Source organism: Alexandromys fortis, unplaced genomic scaffold, assembly GCF_014885135.2.
Source record: "Alexandromys fortis isolate MF-2015 unplaced genomic scaffold, M_Fortis_MF-2015_v1.1 scaffold_51, whole genome shotgun sequence".
NCBI classification, from domain to species: domain Eukaryota; kingdom Metazoa; phylum Chordata; class Mammalia; order Rodentia; family Cricetidae; genus Alexandromys; species Alexandromys fortis.
The window spans coordinates 7049020-7074978 of NW_026067925.1; the positions used below are offsets into that span (position 1 = coordinate 7049020).

Sequence of the window (25959 nt, forward strand, 5' to 3'; positions counted from 1 at the left end):
GACAATCCTTCATTGAGCCTTTCTTCTCAGGTGACTCTACAATGTGTCAATCTGACATTAAACCTAACCACCATACAGCCCATAGGTAAAGGTAAAACCAAGAACTGAAGCTTAATGTGTAGGGAAAATGAGGTGTCAAAGTCACCATAGCATCTGAGCTGCTCAGGGACCACCTCTAAGGCCAGTCCTTCAAAATTCCTGCTTTACAAGAAAAGTCTGTCAGATATTCTAGGCATATAGGTTGAAGATGGATGTCCCAACATTAAGGAGGAACCTTGGGTAGACTATGTAGGCAGTCAGCTGTCTCAGTCATTTCTATAGTTTTAGTGGTTTGCTCTGTACTTCCTGTTTACTCAGATATTATATACTTCTTGAGTGTCTGATGAAATTGAGGACTAGATATTTAATAGTTACAGATTTGTTTGCTACCAAATTCAGAAATGAAACTCACAAAAGTAGTGTAAAGTATATAAGGTTGAGAGACAAAAAAGCTCAAATTGTTTATGTAAGAAAATGTTTGAGGTCTAAAAATAGTTTGGGGTTGGTAAGACAAGTTAGGGTAGGAAGTGAATTAGGCACCAAACTTTGAACTCACCAATATATGATATATAATGGAGTATTTTCTCTGATTTGCCAAGTGCAAATGAACTGGACATTGTGAATGTAATTCTTACCTGATAATTGTTCTTAATGTATATGGTTTTTCTGTCCTAAGAGCTAAAACCTTTCCTTTTTATTTAGACAAAAGGGAGAAATGTTATGTGATATTGTGACCACTTCAGATGTTCCCGAGACTGGCAATAAAGTTTGCTTTGAATCAGAGTGCAGGGTTAGCTACTAGCTGACCAAAATTAACCATAGAGGTTTTGGAGTACTGAGGACCGATAGACACAGGAAATAGACAGGTGGGGCTTAGAGAAGGACTTGGTCCTTTTTGGACTGAGGAATGAGAAAGAGAGAGGCGGGGAGGAAGAGAGAGGTGTTGTCACTGGTTGTTTTTCTGCTGCTCCTCTGATTATTCAGTTTCTTACCCTGATACCTGACTCCTGAGTTTTTATTGATAAAGACCAGATAAACACTCTACCTGTTCCTGACCCCACCACCCCCCAGACTGGTCTCCAACTCTTGTCTGCTGAACCCTTCCATCTTAGCCACCACTGCAACTACAGAGGTAGCTCCTCAAATTTCAGTTACAGACAGAATTACTCACTGATAGCACACTGACTACATATGATAGAACTAAGGTAAATAAGTTTGGGGTCAATTTAATATTTCACTTATGCATTTAGAGTCAAAACTTTTATCATGTAAAACCTTTTTATTTCTAAAAAAGTTTAAACAATTACATTGTATAGTACCTGACAATCCATTACAACAGACAGAAAGATAAACTCATCCCTTTCTTGAAACAAGTTTATATTGTTTTGTTTGACAGGGTCTCTTATTAGCCAAAGGGGTCTCACATTCACCCTTACTTAACACTGGCACTGAACTGATGGGTCTGCTACCTTCCAAGTTCCAGGAACCATGCCTGGTCAAATCAGTTCCTTTTCTAAGCTTTACAGCACAGAAACTAGAAAAAAATGCAAGCAATTGGCAGTGGTAAAAATTGCAATATTTAAAGATGTTTGGCCAAAAGACTTTTTAAAGAAATTAAATTACAACTTGGAATACCCTGTACCTACTTAGTTTATAGTTCAGTAAATAGATTTTTTTTTTTCAAATTTCCTGTGCTAGGAAGCAAAACCAGAGCCTTGGACATATTAGGTATGTGTTCTACCATTGATCTATAGCAGAGAGTAACGTAAAACCAGAACCTTGGACACATTAGGTATGTGTTCTACCACTGATCTACTGCAGATAGTAATTTTTAAAAAAAAAAAAAAAACAATTTTATCTGATCAAACTGAGAACTTTATATTTTATTCAGTTTTGAATAAAACCACAGCCACTGTCTTTTCCAGTGTGTCAAAAGGTATCAACTTCAGAAGAAAGTACCAGCCCCATTTGTGTCAGATGAGGATAATTTCTCTTCTGTTGAAAGGGTGTTAACTTCTTGAAATTCAGTTTTCATTTGTCTCATAATTTCCAAATAAATAGATAAGCAGCTCCAGTTCATGGCTTGTAGACTGTTTGCCTAGACCTGAATGTCCTCCAAGCCTTCATCGTAGATCCATTTAAAGATAGTGTCCTCGGACCTCTCTATAGCTTCAAACAGTCTTTTGAAGTCTTGAGGATACATTTGAAGAATTGTCGCTCTAGGGTTTAGTCTCACCTGCCTCAGTACATCAATTGGCTCAACTGTGCTCAATGAACTAAAACAAACAAACAAACAAGTAAACATGATTAATCCCTTTTCACAACAATTAAGTCTAAGAGAGTTGCCTCCTAAATTCAATTAAGATGACTAGCCTATATAATTAAATTTACTTCAGAATATATACATATATATATATATACACACACACACACAACACACATGTAATATATGTAAATCCTCTGTGCTGGGGTGACTCTGAACTCCTAATAGGTCAACCAGTTTATAATAAATGTAGACCTCTGTGTGGTCCTTTGGGACTGAACGGCTATGGGACAGGGCAGGACAGAAACCTCTGTTAACAAATGGCGTCAATGTGAACAACTAAATCCACTTAAAACCTGAGAGAATTTGAGAAGGAATTCTAGACACAAAAAGAACAGAGTTAAGCACGGCTCCTTGGTAGCATTTTCTCAGGTGGGTTGTTTGCTAGAGGCACGCATGTCTCATTTAAGAGAAGCTTCCTGACTCAGCTTTAGCTGCAAAAACCTTGCAGCCCTTTTAAGAAGCTCTGCTACAAAACACTTAAATGGTGTTGATGCATAACAAACAGCATGCTTCAGGAAGCGCCATAGAGTTATGGCAATAAACATGGCTCCGGCCAGTACCTCTGCCGTGAGGCTAGACTCTCAGAAAGCTAAGGAATGGGGTGGATCTAGCCATCAAAGCCATATCACTTAGCAAATTAAAGACTCATGTGGTCAGAAAAAGAGAGATATACAGTAAAGATAGATTCAGACAAAAGAAACCTCTAAATGGTTTACAGTATGTTTAAAAATATATGTAGGCTTGGAAAAGAAAAAAGGATAAGGTCCTTAAAATAAAAAAGAGAGTAGTTGGGTGTGGTAGCACACACCTTTAATCCCAACATTTAAGGGGCAGAGGCAGGCTGGTCTCTATGAGTTCAAGGACAACCTGGTCTGCAGAGTGAGTGCCAGGATAGCCAAAGATACACAGAGAAACCTAGTCTGAAAAAAAAAAAAAGTTTAAAATAAGCCACATAAAGATGGAAACTACACAGAGAGTCTGGATAATGTATGTTAATTGTGTTGTCTTTGAATGGTTTGATGGCTGAGGAAGGAACAACAGCTGCTAAAAGACATTTGATTAAATGCTGTTGGATTAATAGAACATATATATTTTGGAAATGCTTTGACTTCAAACTTTAAGTCAAAGATATGTTACTTTGGAGAAGAGGTTTTTTTGTTTCTACAGGAAATGAGAGGCTGTGAATTCATTCTTGGCTAAGAAAAATCAGGTCCCCTGAGAAATCTCCAATAGGAGTGGATGGTCCAGATGTCTGAGTTCTACATCCAGAACAGACTCAAAATGCTGAGATGATCAAGCCTCACAGGATACTCCAGTCAGGACTTGATCATAATCCCAAATTTTCATTTAGATCCCCATAAGATTATCAGCACCCCCAATAAGCAGGAAGTAGTCTAAAAAAAACACACTCCAAAAAATGGACTATGGATATTTTTCTTTGTTTAGAGTGTTGGTTACAAGTTGTTATGGATAATGGCCAGGAAGAAAGCTAAATATGGGAGATTAGATTCAGAATTGTTTTGAAAAAAGGGGGGGTGCTATAGAACAATGATCTTGTACTTTATAAAGATTTGTCACTTGTATTTTAATAAAATGCTGATTGTCCAGTAGCCAGGTAGGAAATATAGGTGGGGCAACCAGGCACGAAATATAGGCAGAGCAACGAGAACAGGAGAATTCTGGGAAGAGGAAAGCTCAGCCTGCAGCAGTCATCCAGATGCATAGGAAGCAAGATGAGAAAGCTTCACTGATAAAAGATACCAAGCCAGGTAGTTGACACGGACAAGAATTATGGGCTATTATGTTGTAAGAGTTAATAAGAAGCCTGAGCTAATTAATGTAGATTTCTGTGTGTTTCTTTGGGACTTAACAACTGGGGGATCTGGGTGGGACCGAAACCTCTCAAGTATTGGGATTATAGGTATGTACTACCATACTTGGCTTGGATGAGAAATATCTTATATAAAATGTTAAGCCAAAATCTTAGCACTCAGGAGACTGGATAGTTGTTCCTAAAATTTCAGAGCTAGACACCAATTTAAGTTTAATGTAGTGTAATCAAACCTCACAAAAATTCTAGTTTACATTTTATCTTTTTATTTTTTTTGATAGGATCTCACCACATAGCCCTGGCTGGTATGGAAACTCACTGTGTAGATCAGACTAACCTCAAATTCACAGAGATCCACCTGCCTCTACTTCCCAAGTGCTGGGATTAAAAGTGTGCAACAACCTATGTGGGAGGCTTTTTAAAGATGCTTTCACTCTCTATCTCAGTCTGATCTGCAATTTACAATACAGGCCTTGAACTCACGTGACTGATTCTCCTGCCCCTGTGAGTTGAGATGACGGGCTTACTGTTTATGTGTAAATAGTGTGGTGTATACATCTATATACCTATAATCCCAGTGCTTGGGAAGTAAAGGCTGGAGGGTCAGAAGTTCAGTCATCTCTGACTGTACAGAAAGTTAGGCTAGCCTGGGCTATATAAAACTGAATCTCTAAATAACTAAACAAATAAATTAACTAAAAATAAACATTTCTAGTTAACAGTCTCATTAAGGCTATATGGTAAATGACTATTAATTAAAATAACTATTTTAACACTTTTTCCATCTTCTGACAACACTTTAGGAACTGCTAGTTACAAGGTGAATGGATAACACATCACACTGACTGGAGAGATGGCTCTGTGGTTAAGAGTGTGTGATGCTCTTCTTGGGAACCTGAGCTCAGTTCTTAGCACCTATGTCAGGCAGCTCTTGTGACTCCAGCTCCAGGGATACAAATGCTGTTCTGGTCTCCAAAGGACACAGGAATAGCACAAGTGTGCATAGACATAAAAACAAAATAAACATACACTGAACAATGATGTGGGATACCTCTCTGTATGTTGTAAATATGTCTTATTACCATTGGTTAATAAAGAAGCTGCTTCAGCCTATGGCAGGGCAGAATATAGCTAGGCGGAAAGTCCAAGCAGAGAGACAGGGTGAAAGAATGCAGAGTCTGGGAGATGCCAACAATCACCAGAGGAATAATATGCCAGACCATGACTAGTAAACTATGGGGCATGTGGCAATATACAGATGATAAGAAATGGGCTAATTTATATGTAGAGCTAGTCAGTAAGAAGCCTGAATCATCTGCCAAACAAGTAGTCAGAGGGAGGTGTAGAAAACATAATGCAAGGGGCTGGAGAGATGGCTCAGTGGTTAAGAGCATTGCCTGCTCTTCCAAAGGTTCTGAGTTCAATTCCCAGCAACCACATGGTGGCTCACAGCCATCTGTAGTGAGGTCTGGTGCCCTCTTCTGGCCTGCAGACATACACACAGACAGAATATTGTATACATAATAAATAAATAAATATTTAAAAAAGAAAAGAAAACATAATGCACAACAGGGAAACAGGTATCTTTACTTACTGCCTTTTAAATCTTATCTTATGGGTAGGTGTGTGCGTGTCGTGTGTGTGGCACCCACAGAGGCAAAGCAGGGGGTGTTGGAGCCCCTGGAACTGGAATTACAGTCATTTGTGAACTGCTTCTCAATCATCTCTCCAGTCTAGAAGGAAGTATTTTTAACAGGCAAATAAACATGGGCACATCTTACTCTAAATCAAGATGTGAAAAACCACCTTATAACACAGGAGAAAATCACATTAAATCACTACCTTTACAGTTTGTCTTCATTGAAATTCTACTTACCTTAAATGATGTATTACTGGGGCACTGCGCTTCCCAAAGCAGTGCTTTACCATGTGGAAAAATATATCATAATTCAACGGACTTAAGTATTCTGTAAATAAACCTTTACGAGGAGTCATTTGAATAAAATACAGATTTTGTTTCATTGATTTTAATGATTCCTAGACAGAAAAGAAATAACTTCGTTAGTCATAAACTATTGCAGGGTAAACACTGACCTTTACTCCTCCAAGCCACTTGCACATCCCCAGTGTCTCTGGGTTTTCTTACTGAAGACCTAACACTCTATAACCCGGGTCATGTCAGAGTTCTGAGCAGAAAGTAACCTAGAAGGACGAGCTTTTTATTCTGTATATGACTTGTTTACATTTGCCACCAGAGGTGATGTGAGGGTCCTACTCCAATGCTCAGCTGTGGGGCAAACCCAATGCGTGTCTAGCAAACCACTCACCACCTCCTGGGCTGCAAGCTCAGACTGAGTCCTTTATCTAAAACAGATAACTAAAGTGTATTGCTGTGGAATAATCCTCTCATACACTGTAAAGATTTGTCACTCAAATTGGTTTAATACAATGCTGAGTGGCCAGTAGCCAGGCAGGAAGTATAGGCAGGGTGACCAAAGTAAGGATAAAGGGAAAGAGAAGGGCAGAGAGACACTGGCCAGAAGCCGAGAAAGATGGGCATGCTGTGATGAGAAAAGGTACTGTCACATGACACGAGCATAAAGAGTAATAAAACTTAAAGTGTAAGAGCTAGTTAATAATAAGCCTAAGCTATTGGTTGAGCATTTATAAGTATATTAAGTCTCTGTGTGATAATTTGGAAGCAGTGGCTGGATATTTGGGACCAAGTGGTTCCAAGACTGGAAATTCAGTACAATGTACTGAGTTGTAGTTATAGTAAAATCAGAGCCCAGACACAACATCAACATGAATCAAGTTGCTGCTATGTTCAAGGAAAACCACTAGCAGATACAAGAATACAAATGATTATTGACTAGCCTTTTCCTTATCTTTTTCTAAACATACACTTATTTACTGTGTGTGCAAACATAAGCATGCATAACTTTATTACTGAAAAACTTAATACAGAAAAGATAATCCTTTTTTGTGGGGTAGATGTTTCTCTAGCCTCTGAAGACAATCTTAAAGAAAATAAATGTGATACATGGGAATAGCATCATTTGTACTTACCCTAAGCTTTGTCTTCTCTAAGTGCCCATTTTCAGTATATACACTAAACGACGACCAAGGTTCCTGGAGGAAGAAAAACAGAGAAGATATTTCTTTCTTTCCGTAGATCTATGTGGTACGTGTGCACATGGGCATGTGTGTGGAGGGTGGAAGCCGTTTTCAGGTCTTTTCCTCTATCGTTCTCTCCACATTAGTTTTGAGTAAGGGTCTCTCAGAGAACCTGGATCTTTGGATTCTGTAGGTCTAGCTGGCTAGCAAGCCCCAAGGATCCTCCTGTCTCTGGCTCCCCAAGCCCTTGGGCTCTATTTTACATGGGTACTGGGAATTGAACTCAGGTTCTCATGCTTGTACTGTAAACACTTTACCAACTGAGCCATCTCCTCTACCCCAGGACATTCTTTCACTTACATAGATCTCAAATGAGGCCAAAGGCTCCTCAATTCTGTTAGTTCTCTTTAGTCAAACACCACAAGTTATTACTACCCCCCCCAAAAAAACAAACCCAAACAAACAAAAAAACTGAAAAAAAAAAAAAACCCCACATACCTATGCAAATCTGGGTATGGTGGTGTACAATTTAATCCTAGTATTTAGGAGGTAGATGTAGCTTGGGCTATGAGATCCAGTCAACCCCACCCTGTTAACAAAACCAGATAAAAAACCAACCATATCTAGGGGCTAGGGCTGTAACTCTGTATTTGAGCACTTGTCTCTTTGTTCAAATCCAAAACCCCCACACAAATAAAAGAATAAATCAGTTCAAATCCTATCTGGTATTGCTAAATAAGTATTAACAATGACTATTTGAACTACAATATCCAAACAGCATATTTTGTGTAACAGGTAAGATATTGGGTAAAGCTACATATGATGGTATACATCTATAATCCTAGCACTTAAGATACTGAGACAGGAGGATGGAAAGTCTGAGGTGAGCCTGGGTTATATAATGAAACCCTGTCTCATAAAACAAGGCAATGTGATATTCACTATATTAAAGAAAAAAAGAAAAGCATAAAAAAACAGAAGACCAAAATACGTCCTGTATGTCCTATAGAACTACAGTATTAATTCCCAAAATTTCCTTTTCGTAGAGCATGTCTCAAACCAAGTTTCATTCTCTTGTGTTTGTTTGTTTGTTTTCTTGGGGCAAGGTTGTGTAGCCCTGGCTATCCTGGGATTAGCTCTGTAGATCAGGCCGACCTCTGCCTCCCCAATGCTGAAATTAAAGGTGTGCATTATCACCACCCAGTAAGTTTCCTACTTTTATCATGAGCTAGTCATATTACTTGTTTTTTTTTTTTCTTTTTTTTTCCTGAGATAGGGTTTCTATGAGTCATCCTAGTTGTACTGGAACTAGCTCTGTAGACCAGGCGGGCCGCGAACTCACAGAGATCCACCTGCCCCTGCCTCACGAGTGCTGGGATTAAAGGTGTGCACAGCACTACCACCTTATTGTCGTATTACGTTTATGATTAGAGAAAAAAGGTGCCAAAGAAGTATCAACATTACTCTCCTTTCAATAACTGGTGATAGTGTATGATTTTAATCCCAGAATTCAGGATGCAGAGGCAGGAGGATCTCTGTGAACTCACACCAGGTAGATTTAGTTTTGTTTTATCTCAAAATAAAACTAAACTAAATACTTTGAAAAATAATAAAATTAAGTCTTTTAATAAATTAGCCTCTGAGTTATAAAGTTGTCCCAGCATCGGAGACTTTACTCACCATGTGAATAAACTTAATATCACAAGCCACTTGCCAAAGCACACTCAATACCTGGTATAAATCTGGCCTTTTAGGAGTTGCTATCAGTTTCTAGTGAAGAAAAAAAAAGACAAAATTATGTTACATAGACTCATAATCAATATCAAATGTCAGATCATAACTTTAACATCTTAATAGCATCTAGAAATTTAAATTAAAAAATGAGAATTGATCAGGTGTGGTTGCATACACCTCTGAACTTAGTTCTCAGGAGACAGAGGTAGGAGGATCTCTGTGAGGTTCCAGGACAGACAGGACTACATACAGAGTCCCTGTCTCAACAAACCAGACAGATGAGAACTAAGCACAAAACATTAAACTTAAGGATTTTCAATCAGAGTTTTCTTTTTTGAAAACATATGGTATCAACATACAAAATTGACTGTATATGGGCTGGGCTAGTTAAGAGCACTTGCTGCTCTTTCTGAGGACTGGAATTTGGTTCCTGGCACAGACAAAATGCCACTCAGAACTCAAACTGTGAGCTATTAAATTGTGCATCAAGAATTGTTGAGCCTGTAACTCTAGCTCCAACACCTTCTAGCCTCTGCCAAGTACACGCACACATGGCATAAATACATGCATCTAAATAAAAATGTAAACAAAACCACAGGCCAAAAAGATGGCTCAGCAGTTAAGAGTACTTGATGATCTTCCAGTGGACTCAGGTTCAATTCTCAGCACCCACATGACATGTTATAACTGTCTGTAATTCCACACCCTCATCTGACCCCTCAAGCACTACATGCATATGGTACACAGACATTATTTCCGGCAACAATCATACACATGAAATAAAAATAAAATCTCAAAATAATTATTACATATGAAATTGCTTTTAATAATGTGACTTTCAGAGGGAAATCTTATTTAACAAAAGCAAAAAGTAAAAAATGTATAATGACCAGACATGGTAGCAAACACCTTGTAACCGCAGCACTAACGAAACTAAGGTAGGGTTCCTTTGAGTTCAGGGCTGGCCTGGGCTACAGAGTGAGTTCAATATCCAGCCCATATTACAGAGCAAGATTGTTTCAAAAACACAAACATAAGTAGGAGAAACTCATCATTTACCCACCAACACAGTTCCTACACTATGGATCTAACAACAATACAACATAACAGCATGTACTATGGAGAAAGATAGGTATGTTAGAATTAAGAATTGTTATGGCTGGGGATGGTAAGATGGCTTACTGGGTAAAGATGCTGGTCACCAAGCCTGAAGGCCTGCGGACCTGAATCCAATCCCTGGGACCGACATGGTGGAAGGAGGAAATGACACTTCCAAGTTTTCTCCTGACTCCCACATGGATAACAATGAAGTAAACGCATGTGAGTGAATATGAGTGTACACACGCACACACACACAAAATGACTTTTTAATAAAAAATAATTATTAATCGTATTTTTGAGATGGGGTTTCTCTGTGTGGCCCTGGCTGTCCTGGAACTCACTCTGTAGACCAGGCTGACCTCTGCCTCCTGAGTGCTGGGATTTATGGGGCATGCCACCACCATCCCAGCAAAGCTGACTCTTGCTGGACATTAAGGATAATACCATCAGTGTTATTATTCTTATTATTAATGGAAGGTATCACTGAGAAAGGATCTCGCAGAAAAGTCCATGTTAAAGAAACTGAAAGCAAGACAAAATTTTGGGTCTCACGCAGCTCAGGCTGGTCTGCAAGGATTGGGGATGACCTTGATCCTGAACCTTCTTCCTCTACCCCCAAGTGCCTCCCAAATAGTTGGACCACACACACTGTGGTCAACTTACAACCTGAAGAACATTCTTACATACCTTGCTCTCATTTTTGGTTTATATACTATATATGAATTATGTATTATGTATGCACATATGCACATACGTATGTATGAAGGGTCAGGATTGTCTGCTCTCATTCTACATGGTTAGCCAATATATACTATCTGGGTGAGGAGACACTCCCTCATTTCTTACACCGCATTCCTACCTAGGGATCCATTATGGACAAATGGACACTGTCAATTATACTGGAGCAAAGCTCACGCACAGGAAGCACTGTGATCCCTTAGCAGATCCTAACAGCACTACTCAGGACTGCAGGACAGCTCCTCACTCAAAAGGAAAAGGCAGAGAGGCTGCTGTCTGTGCACTAGACTCCCGAGAGCAGACTAAAAGTTAAACTGGAGCCACAGTCTTGAGCTCCATGCCACCAAGGTGAACCCATGCTGCTTATTTGCTTTTCCCGGAAATCAGGAGCAGCCGAAGTTCCCAAACACGCCAGGGACAACTTGCCAACATAACAACTGTCCTTCTGTATTAATCGTTATAAAGGTCATCTGAAAGAACACAGTGGTAACCAACTTGCTATCTTTCTATTGTTCTGCATTCCATTTCTGTTTTAGAAATATTAATTGTGAAATGATTATCTTGTTTTGGTTTAGCTTTCTTCAGTTCTCCTCTGTCTATAAAATCAACTTCCTCTGCTGTTTTCATTGGGTCGTGAATTTCATTTTTAATGGAAAGAAGTGTTGATGTACCCTCCTATCAAAGATAACGTCAGTCAAGGTGATGAAGAGGACAAAAGATGTTCACAGACTCTGCTTGTAAATAAAAAAGATGTTCAACCTAACTAGCCATTAGGAAAACACTAACATAATGAAACTCGACTTCATCCAATTATGAGAGGGTATCAAAAATACAAAGAAAGGCTGGGCGGTAGTGGCGCACGCCTTTAATCCCAGCACTCGGGAGGCAGAGGCAGGCAGATCTCTATGAGTTCGAGACCAGCCTGATCTACAAGAGCTAGTTCCAGGACAGGCTCCAAAACCACAGAGAAACCCTGTCTCGAAAAACAAAAANAAAAAAAAAAAAACAAAGAAAGGCCAGCGGGACGACGCGGCTGGGTAAGCTTGCTGACTTGTGTTCGATCCCTGGACACCTTTGGCTCCCACACATATGGTGTGGTATATACGCACTCATGCTTATACACTAATAAGAAACACAAAATTAGCTGGCTGTGGTGACACACCCCTTTAATCTCCGCACTTGTGAGGCAGAAGCAGGTAGATCTCTGTGAGTGCAAGCACAGCAAGTTCAGGACAGCCAGGGCTATTACACAGAAAACCCTTTCTGGAAAAAAAAAAAAACCCTACAAATCAAAACAAACAAAAAGAACCTCACAAAATTAAATAAAAAATACAAGTATGATAATGGAAAAATTCTAAATACTTGTATCCTACTGTTGGAAAAGTAAAATGTATCTACAAAGAAGGTAGCATGGCACGTCCTTAAAAAGTTAAATGTAGAATTACCACATGACCTAGCAATCCTAGTTCTACTTATATGAACTAAACCACTGAAAGCAAGGGCTGGGGAGACAGCTTGGGTGGTACAGTGCTTGCCACAAAAGCATGAGAACCTGAGGATGACCCTCAGCACCCACAGAAAAGCCAGGCACAGCAGCAGTTCACGCCTGAATCTTTATCAGGAAGTGGAGACAGAAGGATCTCGGGGCTTACTGGCCGACTAGTCCAGACAAATGGAAAACAGTCCTACTGAGGGCCCCTTCTCAAACAAGTACATCAATGAATAAATAAAATAGAGTAAAGAAAGAAAAAAGTTTATATCCACCTGCACACCACCCTGTCACAACCTGAAAGCAAGGACTTGTGTATGTGGCACCCCCCCCCCCCCCCCCCCCCCCCCCCCCCCCCCCCCCCCCCCCCACAAACAAACGAAATAGTGTGGTTGCGGGCCCCCCCCCCCCCCCCCCCCCCCCCGAGACAGGGTTTCTCTGTGTAACAGCCCTGGCTGTTCTGGAACTCACTTTGTAAACCAGGCTGGCCTCGACATCACAGATATCCGCCTGCCTCTTCCTCCTGAGTGCTGGTTTTAAAGGTGTACACCTCTACTGCCCGGCTTCTGTGGAAGCTTTAATCATAATATTTGAGAGGTGGAAGCAGCTAAGTGTTCTTTTACGAATGAATAGATACAAGTTACTGAGTTCATATAGCTGAATAATATTCAGCTTAAAAAGAAAAAAAAGAAACTTCAACACACTATAACACAGATGAACTTGAAGATATTATGTTAAGTGAGATAAAGCGGCCACAAAAGGACAAATACAGGCTGACTCAAGCCAAGCTCACAGACGGTGCCAGGAAAACGGTTACTAGAGCCTGAGGAAATGAAAGCATGGGGAGCTAAGTGTTCATTGGAAAATCTAAAAATTTTTGGATAGGCTGGAGAGATGGCTCAGTGGTTAGGAGCACTGGTTGCTCTTCTAGAGGTCCTGAGTTCAATTCCCAGAAACTACATGGTGGCTAAGAACCATCTGTAATGGGATCTGATGTCTAGAAAGACAGAACACTCATACACAGAAATAAAAAATTTTAGAGCTAGACAGCAAGTACTGGATGTGTAATATAAATATATTTAATGCCACTGAACTAACTGTACATTGTAAAATAATTGAAACTCTCAAATGTCAGGGACCCCAAATAAAAATTCAGCTGAAGTTCCTCAGAAGATTACAGCATTCTCTACAGTACACTCTCACAGCAACACAAGTCACCTGTTCACAACCCACCTGGAATTCTTTTTCCGTAACAAACAGATTCAGCTCTATTCGTCCGTATCTGAATATAGAGTCACAGGAATACATATCAAACAGAGTTTTCCAAAGTATTCGTCTTTCGTATTTATTAGGTAGGATTCCAAATACTTTTATAGGAACACCTGTTAGGGATACAAGCACAGATGTGCATAAGTTTCTTAAAACTTTTTCCTATGGCCACATTTTACTGATGCAAAGCAAGTTAACAATGGTAACTATTTCAATTAAGGATCCAAGATGGTAGATGCCATGTAGGTATGATGCGCTAGAATCACTAGGGAAATAACACAACAGCTGGGTGACACTGTAAGAAGAGGTGGGCAACTCCCCCCCAAATGTCTAGTTTAGAAATGACTAATGAGAAATTGTGCGGGGCTAGGGAGAGGGCTCAGAGACAGGTTTACTGCGCAGGTGTGAGAGCCTAATTCCAGTCTACCTAAACAGGTTCCAGGTTCAGTGAGAAACCTGGGGCGATGGAGGAGGACACTCAACATCAAACTCTGGCTTCCACATGCATACACATGTACATGTGCACAAACAAGAATATGTACACATACATAAAGAGAAAAAAATGAAGAACACAAAAGTTGCTGCATTAGCTAGTTATAAGTCAACCCGACACAAGCTGGAATCATCAGAGAGGAGGGAGTCTCAATTGAGAAAACGCCTTCATAAGACCAGGTTGTAGACAGGCCTATAGAGAATATTTTTAAAATAGTGATTGATGGGGGAAGGGCCCAGTCATTGTGGGTGGTACCATTCCTGGGTTCGTGGTCCTCTATAAAAAAGCAGGAACAAGTCATGAGGAGCAAGCCAGTAAGCAGCACCCCTCCATGGCCTCTGCACCAGCTCCTTCCTCCAGGCTCCTGTCCCAATTTCCTTCCACAAAGAACAGTGATGTGTAAATGTAAGCAAAACAAACCCTTTCCTCCCCAAGTTGCTTTGGTCATAGAGTTTCAGCACAACAATAAAAATCCTAACTAAGACAGCTGCCTATGGCAATGACAGGAGGAGGAGATACTAGGAAAAGATACTCTTTCCTCTTGGCACTCATGGAGTAGCAAAACCCCACCATTTTAAAGATTCTAGGAGCTGGAGAGATGGCTCAGCAGTTAAGAGCATTTAGTGCTTTTCTACAGGACTCGAAGTTGGTTCCCGGCACTCACCTTGGGTGTCTCACGGTGATCTATAATTCCAGCTCCAGTAGATCTGATGCCTTTTTCTGGCTTTTGAGGGCACCCATATGTACATGCACATACTTACATACAAGCACATTAAATGAACAAACAAAACCCTCCCGCTGAGCTACCAGCTTAGTCCTGTCTCTAATTTGCCCCAATTTTTTCCCAGAAAGAGCCATGGAACTACAGTGGGGGAAGAAATCTGAATTAGAGCCATGCAGTATTCAGTGAGATGGTTACCTGGTTGAGAGTCTTTATGAGAACACAGACGCTTGTGTCGGGCGGCACACCCTAGACACCTGGAAATGCAGCCCAGGAGAGGGATAAGCATTTGAAACTGGACTCCTGAAGGCGCCTACCTTAGGTGTGACGTTTTGTATGAGCAGACCTGTGAAGGATGCCCAGCGGAATGAGCTCTGTGACCTGATGTGGAAGGATACCCTGGACAGCGACAGGCGTCCAAGTGCACGGCAATAATCAGGTGAGACTGCAGGCAGTTTCTCTATCCCCAACCAGATCTTTCCTCTTCACGCTCATCTGTTTAATACTCAACCATGATTTAGCAGGCTAATTTTGTCCTTCTACCCCGTTCTCCACTCTTCTTTATTTCCACAGGTTTGTACAAAGCACATGGGATATAAACTGGCTTGTGGGGTCCCTGTGTCTCAGCCTCCGAACAGCTGGGACTTGTTTAATCTTTTAGGTTTGACAATTTGTCTATTTTTAATATTTATTTCCATTATTTCAAAGTTATGCACAGATGTGTGTTTCTGCACACATGTTGGGTGCAGGTGCACAAGGATTCTCCTAGAGCTGTTAGTACAGACAGCTGTGAACTGCCCACATGAATACTAGGAACCAAACTCTAGGCCTCAGGAGGAGCAGCAAGTGCTGTTAACCACCCATCTCTCTAGCCACTCTCCGCCACTGGATTTCTTTACCTCTACTTAGTCTAACCTTAGCTAAAATTACTTCACTGAAATCCTGCAGCTCCTATTTTTACCCTTTTATTTCCCCCTCTTCTTTTCTCAATGACTCAATCCTAATCACCAATCTTTACCTTTTCCTTTTCATACATACTCACTGAGATTAATATCTTAATACAGACAGCACCAGTGTTCCTGTACTTACTAAAATGATTGGCATTTAAAAGGAATTGTGTATTTGACTCTATTATATGTTCACCACTGTCAGTGGGCCTACCCTTTGACGGTGTTTATCTCTGCAGACACTGTTCTACTTTTAGAGGTACACTAGGGGCTGCAAGTATACCCAAAGAAATCAAAAGAGGATACCAATAAATTCCTGCACAAATTCCAAGAGAACACAATGGCTTAATGAAATAAGATTAAGTAAGGATATAAATTGAAATTCAGTAAGTAGATAGAAATACTTTAAAAAATACTTGAAATATTAAACTCATGGGCTGGAGAGATGGCTCAGTGGTTAAGAGCATTGCCTGCTTTTCCAAAGGTCCTGAGTTCAATTCCCAGCAACCACATGGTGGCTCACAACCATCAGAAATGAGATCTGGTGCCCTCTTCTGACCTGCAGGGATACACGCAGACAGAATATTGTATACATAATAAATAAATATTTAAAAAAAAAAAAGAAATATTACACTCCGTAAGTCAAATAAAAATCTCCTGGAAAGCCTAACTGGTAGAACAGACCATGTGAAGATGCACTGTCTGGGCTCAAGATAAAGGAGAGAAATTGGAATATTCAGAAAAATGATACAAATAAATTAACTGGAAGGTATCAACAGAACATGTGAGATCTGCAGAAACTATAAAAAGGACCAAATCTACAAATCACGTGCATAAAAGAATGATTCATGCTAAAGGCATAGAAAATATTTTAATTAAAATCATAGCAGAACCTAGGGAAAGACATGCCCATTCAATTAATAATGCATTTAGAGCACCAAACAGACAAGACCAGAGAAGAACTTTTCTACTTCATGTCAGTCAAAATGCTCAGCTCGTGGTGGTCATGCTTTTAATCTGGGAAGCAAAGGCAGGCTGATCTTGGAGTTCAAGGCCAGCCTGGTCTACGGTAGTGGGTTGTAACAGCCAGGGATACACAGAGAATCTCTGTCTCAAGAAACCAAAACCAAACCAAACAAACAAAAAACCCACTCACTATAGAGAACAAAGAAAGCTTTTGAAAGCTGCAAGAGAGAAATGGCAGGCTGCACGTAAATGAAGCCAGCAGAGTAACAGCAGATGTCTCAACAGAAACTAAGACAGGAGGGCTTGGGATGACATTTCAGTCTCTAAAAGATGACAACTGTGAACCCAGAATATTGCACCCAACAAAGCTTTGTCAACACCAAAAGAGAAAGAAAAGCATTACATGATAAGAGCAGACTAAAGGAATCATAGCCACTAAGCCAGGCAGTCCTACAGAAGATGCCTGAAGGAATTCTTCAGACTGAAAGAGAAAGATAAAACATCTAGGAGGCGAAAGGAAAGAATAAATACACTAGAAACAGCAGTTAAGCAAAGGAGAGAAAGAAAACACCACAAGATCAATAAAATAGCAGGGATAGATACTTTTCAATAATAAAACTAAGTGTTAGTAGCCTAAATTCCCCAATCAAAAGGTATAGATCAGTAAACTGCATTTAAAAATAGGACCTAAGTCAGGTGTGGTGGGCATACCTTTAATCCCAGCATCAAGACAGAGGCAAATGGATCTTTATGAGTTTGAGGCTTAGTTCAGACCAGTCAAGGCTACATAGTGAGAACCTTTCTAAACAAGAAAGCAAGCAAGCAAACAAACAAACCAAAATGCCTCCTCAAGAAACAAAAAAGCAACAACAAAAACAGGATCTCATTATTTGTTGCTTCTAAGAACCAGACCTCAGATCAAAGACAGAGATATGCAAACCTAGGGAGAAAGAATGGAGAAGGTGCTCCAAGCAAATGCTCCTGTTTTGACAGAACAGACTTCAAACACAAACAAGTTGGAAGAGATTAAAGGTCACTTTGTACTGATTAATGGAACAATCCATTAAGAAGGCATCATAATTTATTATTAATGCATTTAAACTAACTACAATGCACAAGGCCATTTTTTTCAGTCATAAAAACAAAAGTTATGAGCTGGGCAATAGTGGCACACGCCTTTAATCCCAGCACTCGGGAGGAGGAGGCAGGCTGATCTCTGTGAGTTAGGCCAGCCTGGTCTACAAGACCTAGTACCAGGGCAGCTAGGAATGTTACACAGAGAAACCCTGTCTCAAAAAAACAAAAAATAAAACAAAAACAACATAAAAAAAAGCAAAGTCATGTCATTTGCAAAGAAATGGAAGAAACTGGAGATTATCATATTAAGCAAATTAAGCCAGCCCCAGAAGACAAATATCTTGTTTTCCTCATATGTAGTTATTAGATTTTACATAGGAACATAAAAATCATGTATACATACTATGATCTGAAAATAGAAGCAAAGCTATAAGAGAATGAAGTATAGTAGCAAAACAGGTGAAAGGGGGAATATGGGGAGGGGCTGCAGAGATGGCTCAGAGGTTCAAGCTGCTCTTGTAGGACATTAATCAATTCCTTGCACCCACATGGTGGCTGACAACTGTTTATAACTGTCTAAAATTCCAGTTCCGAGGATTCAAGCCCTTTTCTGGCTTCCATGGGCACTACATGAATATGGTGTATAAACAAACATACAGGCAGAACATGTATACACACAAAATAAATCTTTAAAAGAATTTTAAATAAAAAGGTATGTGGTGGTTTGGGAATAGCACTATTAGGAAGTATGGCCTTTTTGGAGTATGTGTGGTCTTGGAAGTGTGTCAGTGCAGAGGTGAGCTTTGAGGTCTCATATGTGCTTAAGCCACACCCAGTGAGACAGTTCACTTTCTGTTGCCTTTGGATCTACATGTAGAATTTTCCAGCAGCACGTCTGCCTGAACAATGCTATAACTCCCGGCCACCATGACCCCATCATGATATGATGATAATGGACTAAATCTCTGAAACTGTAAGCTGCCACCTCAATAAATGTTTTCCTTTATAAGAGTTCCCACGGTTGTCATGGTGTCTCTCCACAGCAATACAAACCCTAAGACAAGGTGATATGAAAGGAAATTTATATGAACGACACTTATTTAAACATATATTTACAAGAAAATTATTATGTAATACAGTCTCATGTACAATGAATATATACAAATAGAACACAGTAACTAAGCCTCCCCCTTAGTACATAACTTATCCTGTACAGAAATTAAATGGTTATTCACAAGCAGAGAAAAGGAATGGCAAGCTTAGTGTAACACCACTTGCTTATTAACTGAACAATCTAAATCTCTTTATATATTGCATGTACATCCAGTAAACAAATGAGCCACACTGGTAAAGAAATAGCTGTTTATAAAGAATTAGCTTTAGTGAATGACAAAAATTACCTGCTGTCCAAGGAACCGCTTTTATTCCCAAATCTTGAAAAATGACCTGTGAGTTGTATTCTGGTTTTATTATTTCCTGATGTCTAGGATCCACCTTAAAGAAGTCACAGTTAATCGCTCGCAGCTCTCCTTCCGCATACTTCCTTAAGGACTGAAGAGACGAGGAGGGGACAGGGGACAGGGGACATTAGAAGTTCTATCATGTACACTGTGCTACAAGTCAAAGCTCTACCCCAAAAAATAAGAAAAAAAATTCAAAAAATAGCTGAGCACAATGGGGCATATCTGCAATCTCATCACTCAGGAAACTGAGACAGGAGAATGACAAACTCTAGAAGGGCCTGGGTTACACAATAAGTTTAAGACCAGACTACATAATATAGTGAGATCTGGTCTTAAAATTCAAGGGCTGGGATGTATAAAGCTCAATGACAGAGCCTACACCCAACATGCACAAGGCCCAGGGAGGCACTACAGCACCTCAAATAAGAAATCCAACGATCCTATGTGAAGGTACAAATATTCTTAATGTACTGCAAATTTAACAGAGGACCTAAAAATCAACTGCTGCAGGAAAAAACGACCAAAGGGCAACAGCTTTGAAACAAAAGTAACCTTCCCTGGGACCTGCGGAGATCAGAAGTACAGTACTTATGTAGCACGCATAAGGCCCTGGATTCAACCACAAGTACATTAAAAAACAAAACCAAGCCAGGCATGGTGGCCCAGATCTTTAGCCCCAGCACTCAAAAGATAGAGGCAGGTGGGTAAGGTGAGCCTGGTCTACACAGGGAGTTCCAGGACAGTTAGAACACACAGAGAAACCTTGTCTCAAAAAAAAAAAAAAAAAAAAACCCTGAAATTTAAAAAAAATTTTTTTCAACAACAATTTTTCCTTTCTTTTTGTTAATTGCATTAGTTGTTTATAAAGCTGTCTCCTTTGGAGGGTGTGGGAAATGAATGTTAAAACTGGGCTTCCCTAGGTAGCGTTGGCTGGGCTGGAACTCACTATGTAGATGAGACTGGCCTCTTTGGGTGATTCTTCTGCCTCTGCCCCCACATAACAGGTACTTGCACTTGGGAGGCAGAAGGAAAGAGGAGGTCTGTGAAGCTGAGGCCAACCTGGGCTACCATAGCCTAAAAAAAAAAAATCTTAGTAGCCCTGTCCGGTCTGAAATTCCCAATGTAGGCTAGGTTAGCCTTGGAATCTAGTGACTCTGCCACTGTGCCAGACTTGTGGGATTAAAGGCATGCGGCACCTAACCTGCCAGGCTTGCTTTCATCACTGGGGTTTGTATCACAGACTTTGTGTGTGAGGCCAAATAATTGTTCTACCACTGAGCATAACCACACCAAAGGCCAAAAACAACTCACTACTCAAAAGTTCATTTTTTAAAAAATTCTGTCTTTGGCTATCTTAGCTATTTCCACAATTTTTTTTTTTTGTCACACAGCACTTCATAGTCAACCAGTCATTCTCCATGCTGTCAGGAAACTGGCACAGACAGGTGATCTAGCTATCACAACACATCATCACAGGCTGTGGTTTGCCCGGCCAGGAGGGGGTCCTAGTTTCCGGGACTGTCCTTGGGGAATAGGAGTTCTGGTTTGATTTGAAGGGGGAAAAGAAAGAAGTAAAGAAATAGGGAGGTAGAGACACCTTCTTTCTGAAGCTACGTCTGCAGGCTTCCAACTGTCTTTTATTTCAAAATACTCAGCATGTCAATGTGTCAAACTGTGAGGTATCATTTTCTGGGCCCCAATAGGAACTAGAAAACAGATCCTAGAACATGCAAGCTCTTAGTTACTCAACAAGCGCTGAAGACACAATGGGTCCTAGTCTTTGGAGATAGCAGACATGGTCCCTAAAAGTCCGTAAGAAGAAACTATGCTTAATTTCACTTCTTTAACCCACTCAAAGTTAGTGGAGGGAACAACAAATTACTTTAGGAACTACATTTAGAAAATATACCTTTAAATGTGGAAAAAAAGACTTTTCACTTTCAAAGACAACCACTCTAGCACCGGCTCTAAGTAATGCCTCAGTCAGGACTCCAGGACCTGGAATATTAACAGAAAAGTTTTATTTGCAAAATAAACAACATACATAGTCTCTCTCACTATGTGGACCAGGCTGGCCTCAAACTCATAGAGATGGGCCTGGCACTGACAACCTAATGCTGAAATTAAAGGTGTGTACCATCAAGCCCATCTTAATATTTTTCCTTTTTTTGTTGTTATTTTGTTTAGTTTTGTTTTATTTTTATTTATTTATTTATTTATTTATTTTTGAGATAGGGTCTCTCTTTATGTAGCCCTGACTGTCCTGGAACTAGCTATGTCGATCAGGCTGGACTTGAACTCAGAGATCAGCTTGCCTCTGCAGGGATTAAGGGTTTGTGTTACCATGCCTGGCCACAGTCTCTTCCAAAGCAGAGTTTTACACAAGTTTTAAATCTCACAACACTCCCAGATATGATTCTTTTTACACATGTAAAAAGATGATTAGGCACAATATCCCACCAGGTAAGTAGCAGAGCACTGCCGGCTGTCAGTGACAGCAAAACTTAACACTCCTCAAAAACCCCACTATTCCTTTGAAGAAAAACCAGTATATGAGATTGTGGCTTACTTCTGACTCATGGAGTATCTGAATGTTTCGTCATAAAAACTACTGTCTAGTCTAAACGGAACCGACTTTCTGCAAGAAGTGGTGCTTGAAAAAGAAAAAAGTACAATTCGGGACCAATGAGAACGCTCAGAGGGCAAGGGCACCTGGCGTCCAGCCTGACAGCCTCATTTCCATCATTGAGATCCCACAATGGTGTAAGAAGAGAAGTGACTCTCGCTAGGTTTTCTGAACTAAAACACAATAAATAAACATAACTTAGAAAATTAGGGGTGTAAAGGTTAAGAGCAAACTTCTGCTCATCTCACCTGGGTTGCACTCTAGTATAAGTTGACGGGATGGTTTTTGGAACCCCAGCAGGTGTCGTGCCAGGTCCCTGGCCAATTTCTTATTTGCTACGTGACGCGTAGGCTCGGCTCGACCCTTGGGTGCATAAAAGGGTGACTCCTCTAAATCAGGATCAAATAACGGCTGCTGGTAGAACTCAGAGAAGCCACGACGGTTCCTCGCTTGCCAGTCCTTCCGCGTTGCAGCTCCAGACCCCAGAGTGCAAGAGCGACCGCGACCAGCCAGCACTGACAGCGCCAGCCGCGGAGGCAGCCCCATCGCCGCGCCCCACATCCTCCTCTATCGTCCGCCACAACCACCAGTTAGGGCAGCTTCTGCGAAAAACAAGGAGCATGCCATCCCACGTGCAACATCACACAGCCACACCAGGCCGGGCGGAAGAAAACACTACACACGGCGCATGCGAACGCCGGAGCATCAGCCCTTTCTTCACTCGCTTCCGCTTCCGCCCAGGCTCCGCCCCCAGACGCCTGTGAGTGGACTATCCGGGTGTGTCCGAGTTGGAACTCTATGGTCGCCCCGCACTCGGCGCTGCCTCTCTAGCCTCTCGCACTCTATGCTCCTCGGTCCGGCGGCCAGCCGGGAGGGGCGCGCGGGGGGAGGCGGGGCGGGGAGGCTGGAGGTGTCCGAGCCTCCAGAGCCGCGGGAGACCAGAGGCAGCTGTGTGACAGCTCGTCGGCCGCCATGTCAGCCAGCGGGGCTGGAAACAGAGCCGGCTCCCGGCGGTAGTCCTTGCGTTGCCTCGGATGCCCAGGTGAGACGAGCAGCCGGGCTGCAGGGGATCTGCCGGCGCGCGGCGGCCGCGGTGCTGGGGACAGTCGCTCGTTCCTCCCCGGGCGCTGTCCTCCCGGGAGTTGCAGTGGGTCCCTTCGCATCCGCCCCCTCTCGGCTCTCCCGTTTCCCCTGCTTTTCTGCGGGTACGCTGTTGTCGCGCATCGCGCCAATTTCTCCGCGCGCGCTCGCCTCCCCGGGGATCCTGCGGCTTCTACTCCGCGTCGGTGTCTCCCAGCTCGGTGGCCCGGCGCCTATGCTCGCTTTCCTCCGGGTGTTTTTTATTTGCCCCCATACCTTGTTTCCCCTCCACCGCCACCTCTTCGGTCGCCAGGAACCACCTAGTTGTCTTCCTTCTTGTCCTCCCTCTGGGCCAAGATTTACCTTTTCTTTTTAATATGCATGTTTGCAAGACTTAAATTTAAAGCTGAACAAAAAATAAGATTCGAAAGCTTAAAATTCTGTCCTATGTTTCAAAGGATTAAAGCCTTAGGGAGCGTATTTATTCGTCTGTGTAAACTTAGTTAAGCACATTGTACTGTAGAATGCAATTTAAAAGGCCGATTGCAAAGACTAAAAATAGGATGTTCTAATGGGAATTTTGGCAGTCTTTGGGGCAGTGTTAAAAGATCCGATTCTTTCAGAGTGATTTCAGTGTTTGGGGGCTCGGACTCGGAGCTTTACCCATTACCCTTTCCAGCAAGGCAGGAAGCTGCGGCCAATCAACTCCCTAGTTTAAAATATGTACAATCCTTTCTGCTTACTCTGCAGCAGCATCATTGAGCTTGGCATTTAAATGCACAAGGAAAGAGTTACTGAGGAATGTGTCACCTGCCAAGTAGCCCAAAGATTATCCTTAGCTGATGAAACTCAAGGACATAAAGAATTGACACCTGAAGATGGCCTTTTTTGAATAAGTTAGTACACTGTAAGGAGCTATTAACTGTAGTGGAAATCCCGAGGATTCATTAACTAATGTTAATTTTGTTAAGTTTGTTTGTTTGTTTGTTTGTTTAATATAGCCAGGCATGGTGATGTAAGTTTCTAATCCTAGCATTAAGGAGGCTGAGGCTCCACGAGTTTGAGGACCACCTGAGATGTGTTCTGGTTTCAAGGTTAGCTTAGGATACAGTCAGACCATATCTCAGGAAAGGAGAAAAAGAAAGATGATTACCCCCCCAACTGAGCATGTTCATAAACTCAGAAGTAGTCTAGTAACCCTCCCAAAGCAATATTTTAACAATTGAATATAGCAAAATGATTTTTAAAGGTCTATTTATTTATTATGTATACAATGTTCTGCTTGCACGCCAGAAGAGGGCACCAGATCTCATTAAAGATGGTTGTGAGCCACACTATGGTTGCTGGGAATTGAACTCAGGACCTCTGGAAGAGCAGTCAGTGCTCTTAACCTCTGAGCCATCTCTCCAGCCCCAGGAAAATTTTTTTTTTTTTTTTTTTTTTATGTGAGAGTAAGGACAAAATTCACTTACCAAGTTTATCCTTGAGTTTTTCTGCATTTAAAATAACCAAGGATGTATAGTGATAGATCAATTGCTTAGCATGTTTTAGGCCCTGAATTCCGTACCTGACACCACAAAAGGTAAATATACTTAACGCTGTGGGAAAAGTACATTTTTGAAAATCTCATAATTTTGGACCACAGCCTAATCAGTCCTAGAGAATGTAGGGCAGTGTTTATTTTGCTTTTGAGCAGTTGATGGAAGAGAAGTTATTTTTATTTACCTTTTCCTCTTCTCCTCTTCTTTGTTAGGGGCCAAACCCTGGGCCTTACACAAGCTAGGCAAATGGTCTGCCTCCAAGCTACCTCCCTAGTACCTTGTTTTTGTTTGTGTGTGTGGTATACATGTTTGTGTGTCCATGCGCGCGTGTGCCCTGTGTGTGTGATGTCAGATGACTTCCTCAGTTGCTGTCCACTTTACATTCCTGAGACATGTTCTATCCCTGAACCTCTTTCCCTAAGAGCCTCTGTTAGGCTGGCTGGGCAGAGAGCTCCAACGATCTACCCTCCTCCATCCCGTAAACACTGGGATTATAGATTTGTATCTTTGGGGATCAAGAAACAGGTTTTCATGCTTGCAAATACTTTGCTGATTAAGCCCTCGCCCTTGGTTTTTTGAAAGTTTGACTGTGGTTTAAGCCGGTCTTAAATTCATCATCCTCCTGCCTGGCATGTGTCACGTGCTCAGTTTTTTCCATTTTCATGGTGTTAATGGTTTACTTGTTTGTGTTTGCAAGTGCTTCACTAATATAGAAACCAGCCCCATCCCTGGGACCCAGATACTAAAAACGAAACAGTCATTTCACTTTTAAAATGATTTTGGGGGGTTGGGGGTTTGAGGCAGGGCCTCTCTGTGTAGCATTGGCTGTCCTGGGCTCTATAGACCGGTCTGACCTCAAACTCAGAGATCTGCCTGTGAGTGCTCAGATTAAAGACTCTCACCACCATTGTCCAGCTTAAAATGAATCTTTTACTCAATATTTAGACTTTCATTTTTAGACAAACTTAACTAAGGAATTTGTAGACACATTCTTGACAGTTGCAGGTTTTGTATCCTGTGCTATTTTTGCCCCACTTGAAGTAATTTTTCTTTCTAATAGTGCTTTCTTGTTGCTTTGTGGCTGTCTTTAAATTGTTTTTCTTATTAAGTTACCATAATCAAATTGCTTGAGAAAGGAAACTACTGGTTTTTTGCTTGGAACTTTTAAATGAGAACTGAAATTGGGAATTACTGAATGACAGTTCTTGTTTGTGTCGGAATCAAGGCTGGAGCTGCACCATTCAAAAGAAATGGGAGATAATTTTTTTTTTTTTCGAGACAGGGTTTCTCCGGGAGATAATTTTAAAACGTTTCTAGCAGTCCCGTTTACCAGGTGGAATAGCCTTAGTGGCTTTAGTCCTCTGCGTGTCATAGCTGCCAAGACTCCCTGCTAGATCTGCA

General features: G+C 41.2%; 2 protein-coding genes across 4 annotated transcripts in view; one reads left to right on the forward strand and one right to left on the reverse strand.

Moving 5' to 3' along the window:
- Window positions 1-1298: 1298 nt before the first annotated feature.
- Tfb2m (transcription factor B2, mitochondrial) lies at window positions 1299-22635 on the reverse strand. The gene is made up of 8 exons (XM_050142826.1): window positions 22186-22635; window positions 21221-21309; window positions 19249-19399; window positions 13609-13757; window positions 8994-9083; window positions 7266-7328; window positions 6073-6233; window positions 1299-2315 (listed from the first exon to the last, which is right to left on the reverse strand). The coding sequence occupies exons 1-8, from the start codon at window positions 22496-22498 to the stop codon at window positions 2138-2140; spliced, it is 1194 nt and encodes a 397-aa protein (XP_049998783.1). The 5' UTR covers window positions 22499-22635; the 3' UTR covers window positions 1299-2137.
- Window positions 22636-22814: 179 nt separating this feature from the next.
- Window positions 22815-25959, forward strand: part of Cnst (consortin, connexin sorting protein) — an 81373-nt gene continuing 78228 nt past the window's right edge. For all 3 annotated transcript variants that reach the window (XR_007591838.1, XM_050142823.1, XM_050142824.1), the window contains exon 1: window positions 22815-22979. The gene's annotated coding sequence lies outside the window, so the exon portion shown is untranslated. The remainder of the gene's footprint in view (window positions 22980-25959) is intronic.

Excerpts from the sequence above, each read along its gene's own strand:
- Tfb2m (XM_050142826.1), bottom strand. The coding sequence starts at position 22,498 with ATGTGGGGCGCGGCGATGGGGCTGCCTCCGCGGCTGGCGCTGTCAGTG. Across the intron at positions 13,758-19,248 it reads AGCGGTTCCTTGGACAGCAG|GTGTTCCTATAAAAGTATTT; the intron begins GTAATTTTTGTC and ends TATCCCTAACAG. Across the intron at positions 2,316-6,072 it reads CCAGTAATACATCATTTAAG|TTCATTGAGCACAGTTGAGC; the intron begins GTAAGTAGAATT and ends TGTTTGTTTTAG.